This window comes from Phytophthora parasitica (genome assembly GCF_000247585.1).
Source record: "Phytophthora parasitica INRA-310 unplaced genomic scaffold supercont2.14, whole genome shotgun sequence".
Taxonomy (NCBI): Eukaryota; Oomycota; class Peronosporomycetes; order Peronosporales; family Peronosporaceae; genus Phytophthora; species Phytophthora nicotianae.
The window spans coordinates 759,542-765,240 of NW_008649000.1; the positions used below are offsets into that span (position 1 = coordinate 759,542).

General features: G+C 45.7%; 5 protein-coding genes across 5 annotated transcripts; 1 reads left to right on the top strand and 4 right to left on the bottom strand.

Moving 5' to 3' along the window:
* Positions 1-510: 510 nt before the first annotated feature.
* PPTG_08596 (hypothetical protein) lies at positions 511-777 on the top strand (the record flags this gene model as incomplete). The annotated part of the gene is made up of 1 exon (XM_008902718.1): positions 511-777. The coding sequence occupies one exon, from the start codon at positions 511-513 to the stop codon at positions 775-777; it is 267 nt and encodes an 88-aa protein (XP_008900966.1).
* Positions 778-926: 149 nt separating this feature from the next.
* PPTG_22271 (hypothetical protein) lies at positions 927-1,115 on the bottom strand (the record flags this gene model as incomplete). The annotated part of the gene is made up of 1 exon (XM_008902854.1): positions 927-1,115. One exon carries the CDS (start codon positions 1,113-1,115, stop codon positions 927-929), a length of 189 nt encoding a protein of 62 aa, XP_008901102.1.
* A 692-nt stretch (positions 1,116-1,807) lies between these two features.
* On the bottom strand, positions 1,808-2,149 carry PPTG_22272 (hypothetical protein; the record flags this gene model as incomplete). The annotated part of the gene is made up of 2 exons (XM_008902855.1): positions 1,808-1,826; positions 1,929-2,149. The coding sequence occupies 2 exons, from the start codon at positions 2,147-2,149 to the stop codon at positions 1,808-1,810; spliced, it is 240 nt and encodes a 79-aa protein (XP_008901103.1).
* A 309-nt stretch (positions 2,150-2,458) lies between these two features.
* On the bottom strand, positions 2,459-3,184 carry PPTG_08597 (hypothetical protein; the record flags this gene model as incomplete). Its single annotated transcript, XM_008902719.1, has 1 exon — positions 2,459-3,184. The coding sequence occupies one exon, from the start codon at positions 3,182-3,184 to the stop codon at positions 2,459-2,461; it is 726 nt and encodes a 241-aa protein (XP_008900967.1).
* A 1,027-nt stretch (positions 3,185-4,211) lies between these two features.
* On the bottom strand, positions 4,212-5,273 carry PPTG_08598 (hypothetical protein; the record flags this gene model as incomplete). The annotated part of the gene is made up of 4 exons (XM_008902720.1): positions 4,212-4,598; positions 4,661-4,792; positions 4,823-4,868; positions 4,924-5,273. 4 exons carry the CDS (start codon positions 5,271-5,273, stop codon positions 4,212-4,214), a joined length of 915 nt encoding a protein of 304 aa, XP_008900968.1.
* Between the last annotated feature and the right edge of the window lie 426 nt (positions 5,274-5,699).

Genomic DNA, 5,699 nt, shown 5'->3' on the forward strand with positions numbered 1-5,699 from the left:
TTGGCGTAGAAGTAGAGCACGATGCGAAGGCTTCCATGGTCGTTCTTGTCAGGTTGTAGAGAAGGTAGTTTTAACAATGAAGTCTCTGCGTATCTGCTTCGGCTTCATCTACACAGCCGCAAAATCTTACTTCTCAGAATTTGTTCTGACCAGGCCAATTCGTGCCAGTACTCAGTACAGTCTAACCTAGTTTGACCATAATTCGTTTTGGATTGACCCCGTCCCCTGTTACTAAACTCAGTAAAGAACTACTTAGACCAGGGCCTAAAAGGAATGGCGTTACAGCACCCTAAGATTACAACAACACGACAGCCTACAAGCACCCTTATGACGTTAGTGCGCCATTAACTATGAATAGCGCCCATATTAGCCAGAATAAATTACCACGAAAATAACACTCAGAGGCGAAGTTTTACGAAAATAAAGTCGCTACTGACAATTTTACTAGATCTCAAATTTGATTGCTTGAATCTTCCACAGACAAAGAGCGATTCAAAATCAACATCTGCCATGGATTACCAAGTCTTGGCGCGGGAGTTCCTACGTTCCAGAGCCAACGCGCTGCAAGTGCTTCAAGCCAAGATGGACATGATGGCCGAAACAATTAACGACCTGCAGTACGCTCGGGAGGAGCTGGAGGCAATACTTCTACGCGAAGCTAAAGCTATTAACGAGCTTACTGCAAGCATCGGAGAGACTCCAGGGAGCAGCGGATACACTTTTTCATCCGGGGTGTTACTGGGGCAAATAGTCAAGATTCTACAACGTGGATCGTGAAGACGGTGATGCAATACTGCTGCAGTAACAAGGTAAATCCGTATTTCTGCTATGTTTGAAAAACATTGCTGATTCATTATGCAGTTTCTTTTTATTTTTTAATTGACATATTCTTCATATACCGCTACATGTGGCTCGCCAGCTCACTGCTACTTAAGAAGCTTGCTAACCTCTTCATCCGTCTTCATCATTTGTGTTGTATTATCCTCGTTTGGCTGAACGCGCTTTGTTGTACACAGTAATACCCACGTGAGTTTCAATCGCATCACGCGCATGTACGCTTCAGTGATACGATGACGTTTGAATCTGTGCGCATTGCGCACGAACGCGTAGACCATTCCCAAAACCATAAGACCGCAGCTTGTCCATCGGGCTGAGTTGGCTCGTTAATTCACTTCTTAACAATTTCCTGAGGGAATAGCTACTTTGCTCCACTTTCAGCGCGCGAATTCTCCAAAAATGGTAGCAACTTCTCCGTCCACACCTTTTTGATTTCTTTTTTATAGCCCTGCTGGTGCAGGGGCTCATAAAAGTTCACAATCCATGTCGTAGGAAATGCTACCTCCACGATAATAACACCCCAATGAATTCTGCTTAAGTGTAGCGGTAGAATGATAAATGCCGTCTCAGAGAGCCACTGCTTCAATGCAGAAGGCCATATCATCAGTGACGATAACGCCACACACCCTTTCACACTGTCTGCAATCCTCTTTATGTCCATGTCAATAATAGAATCGTTCACCATCACCTCACGATAAAATTCCACCAGCAATATCACTAAACTTAACGAAAGAAGACCCCGACTTCGTCTTCAGCACCGTCATGAGAGAAAGGCCAGAATACTTTGTTAGTACATCATTCGCTAGCGCTTCATGCACCTTAGCAGCTTCAGAATGCAGTACTCCAGTTGTTTTCGTATCCACTGAAAAATGTTCAACAGGGAGGGCTTGAACATAGCGCTACTCCTGCTTCAGCCACTTGGTGACTTCAATATAGCTTCTCGCTCTTGCTTTGAGTGCGTAGAACTGCTTCATTTGTTCAGGAAATACCTGTAAAATGCATTACAAACCGTAAGTTAATAAATGAAAGTTGCGGCATACTTACTCTCTATTTCTCTAAGAGCACTCTTAATAAACGCAATATCCAAGTACCTGTGCAGAACGAGGTTTTTGGATCCGAACGACACGTGCAGTCCCCACGGTGCGGATTTCTCTTCCCTTTCCAGCAACTCCTTCTTTTGCAGCAATGCTGCATCTGCCTTTTTCAACAGCGTTTCAGGGATGACGAACGCGTGGTCGCTGGAATTTGCTTCACTACCTTCCTCGGCAACTAGGCATGTTACAGGACGCGCTTGTATACATTTGTCCGTCATGCGGACTGGGTACTGATCTAAAACATTAGAGACCTTCTTCACATTTGGGTGGTAACTTGCCCATTGAATAATTTGTGTCAGCGTCGTGGTGACATCTGAAGAGACCGAAACAGCTGCAAACTTGGGTTGTGGAGTTATCCGCCCTTGTTTAGTCTTCTTTCGAATCCTGCGTTTCGGAGCTGGTAGGTTCAGAAGTTCAATATCATGTGTTTTCAAAGACTCACTTGGGGCATCGAGAGACTCACCATGAGCTGTAGCTGTTTGCAATTTTTTGTTGTTGTGAACTTGCCTTGTTCTTTTCAGCAGGTTTCACCAATGAACCCTCCTCCTCCTTATCACTTCGTTTCGACACTTGCGTTGACTGACATTCATCGCTTTCGGAGAATGAAGGAGATTCTGCAGTTTCTGAGTTTCCATCGTCTTGCGCCCTAAATTGCGCTCACGAACAAGATCAGTCATTGAGATGGCTTTCATAGCCAACTCTTGATCTGCCTCCATTTCAGCCATCACATCAGCGTAATCAAGCTGATCAAAGAAGCTGTCCGAGTCACTTTTGGTAGGCTTAATCGCAGTCGAGTCTCCGTCCGTAGACGAATTTGCAGCAGTAGTATTTCCTTGCTCGCTGTCGACTACGCTCTTCCACTTGCTCATCTGCTCGTAAAACTCCACGGTAGATAGGCCACTAAGTTTCTCAATAACTGGTTCAAAAAGAGATTGAGCCCTTGCGTATTTTTCACCATTAGACAGCACGACCATACTTGATTGTTCCTCTCTCTGGAGACGTACGTACTCCACAGAAGCCTTGCCAATACGAGATGTACCTGCGGAAGCAATTGCTAATGGTGCGGCAGCTTGAGGCGCCATTACTCGACTTGACCGGGTTTTTACCATGTTGATAACTTGTCGAAGCGGTTCCAGGCCTCTCTCCAAAGAGTCGTAAATCTCTTCAGTTTTTCTCATGCTCCACCGACTTGGCACTGTAGAAGTAGGTAGCATTTTGAATCGGTGGGCTTTACAAGCCACCACCATAAACATGTTGGCATGGCAGCCGACGGCTCTTGTAAAATAGGCAGCTGCATGACCACATCAAGTCATCGACGCACAAATCTTGACCAGACAGAAATACTTTCCACTCGGACTGTGTAGGGCCTACACGGACGCGCTTTGCCTCACCCTTATTCACCATGAACAAGTCTCACTGCCACGAAACCTTCGCGAGGGCATCATTTGAAAGCTCCGCAGCAACAAGTTGCAAAAATGGAGGGATAGAGTCCGGACGTCGCGACTGACAGGAGAACTTGCGTAGTGAAGTCAATAGGTGATTAACAATATTGACCTGATTTTGTAGCAATCCAGCTATAGTTCTATCGATTCTCGTTTTTCTCCCGAGAAGACGCTTTAACTGGTTCCAGTTTGTCTCGATCCGGTTCGTCGTTATATTATTGGTGGTAAAGTAGTTGCCACGCCCATGGTTAGACCACATTTCACTGCACCACTCTCAATTATCTTGAAAATACTGAAAAATTTCTGGACATGATTTCGGGCAGGTATTAGGGCAATCTCCACTGCAAAATTTTTCCAATCCGTCCCTCGCTCTGTTGAACGCCTCTGTAGTCGTGCTGTACATCAATTGCTTCACTGAATACTCCACCTCGTCCCTCTGAGTCCCTTCGAGTTTGAATTTGACTCGCTTGATTACCTTTTTCCAGTTCGCCATAGTGTGAAACTGACACAACAAGACCGTCGCTAGAGGAAAACATTTATCCAGCACTTTCCACGCCTTAAAATCTTTGTCAACTACGAACGTCTCGATATCTTTCCACTGACTGTTGTGCTTCTTAAAATAATTCCAAAATCGCCTCCATTGTCCTCTTCCTTTCGTCGAGAGCGATGAAATCCTAAACAGGTACACCTCGGCCTGTTGCACTTGTAGCTAGCAGACTACCTGTACAAATAGAATTTCAAAGTAGTTAAGGGTGCTGCTTCTTAGTTAAGGTTGCTGCATCACAGTAAAATAATAATACTTACCAAGGTGAAACCCCAGGTTGTTGGTTCCGTACGTTCAGTCCATACAAAGCGACTCTCCCCAACGCTCGAAGACTAGTCGTTGAATTACAGTCTGGATCACAACACCGCTGGTAACATCATTCTGGTCTCGAATGACCAGTACGCGGTGATCAGCAAACGTGGCGAGAGTATCCAGCATTCTTGAAAGCTGTTTATCCGCTGGCGTACTCTTGAGCACCTTGCGAAAAATGTTGCGTGCTTGTTGTGGCGTCACGTGGCAATCCAATGCCCCTGATAGGAACTGCTGAATCTGGTTTGATTCTGTGTTGGTATCGGCGAGAACTCCAACCTGATCAAACACCAGACTTTTTTCGGGAATGGATCCAGCCCCGAAGTAGCTGGTGCAATTTGTTGCATTCGTGCGGTGATTGTGCGTCCAGGACTACACAACAAAATAATTGCTAGTTTAACACCAGCAACTTCACTAACGCTATTATAACTTACCCAATTTCGCAGAACAATTTTCCATTCATCTCGTCCTTCTTCATCAGCCAAATTTCTCGCTGTAACCGTAAAACGCGCCTTGCATCCTGTGTATCGACTTGGAGTATTGCGTTGCCCTTTGCTTCGGGACTTCTACGAACAACCGTGAGTGCAGCGAAACACCTTGTAACTGTACTTCATCTTGGTAGGAATCTGTAGATCACTCAATCTACAAATAAAATCAAATTGTTAGTGTGAAGTTAAAATGAATTAAATAATTTTACCCACGTGTTGTGTTTTTCACGGTGCGAGTATCTCGTGCTCTAAATAGCAGGTAATAATCGGAGCAATACTTCTCCAAAGTACTACTAAACTCACGCCAAGATGAGACTATGAGCTCCCGCGTCGGGGAAATTTTGTTCACCATGCCGACACGAGAGGTCTCCATCGCGACGCGGTCGGGATAGGACTCGGTACGTCTAATTCGGGGAGTGCGGTCTGTCGTCGGGTCCATAAAGTCAACCTCATCGACTTCTTCCGTATGTCCTGGTTCGTCGTCGGTGGACGGCAACGACAAAGTATCTGCGACGCTGCCCTCGCTCTCCTTACCGCCGAGTCCATCGCTCCCAACCATGGATCCGCGTCGCCTACGTTTTTCCGGTCTTTTTGCGCGCCGCGGTCGATGCTTTCTGCGCTTGATTGTCATCCTCGCCGGAGTTTGTGGCCCAGTAGGAACTGCAGAATCATTTTGATAGCAAGTTAGATATTAATCGCACGACTGATTCAATTCAGCAACCACTAACCTTTTTTTTTCTTTCGGGAAGGCGTATTATCTGTATATAACATGGTACAAAACTCTAATTAGACACTGGTCATTAGCGAAGAAGAAAATATACAGCACATAGGCTCTTAGCAATCGCAGCCAGAAGTTCCACTTGAGTCGCTTCCAGGTTCGAAATCTTCATCACGGTCGTCCAGGCTGTCTGTAATCAAAATCTCCAAAACGCTCACACCGTCCGACATGGCGTTTCTAGTGTGCTTGTGTGCCTGCGGGGGGGGG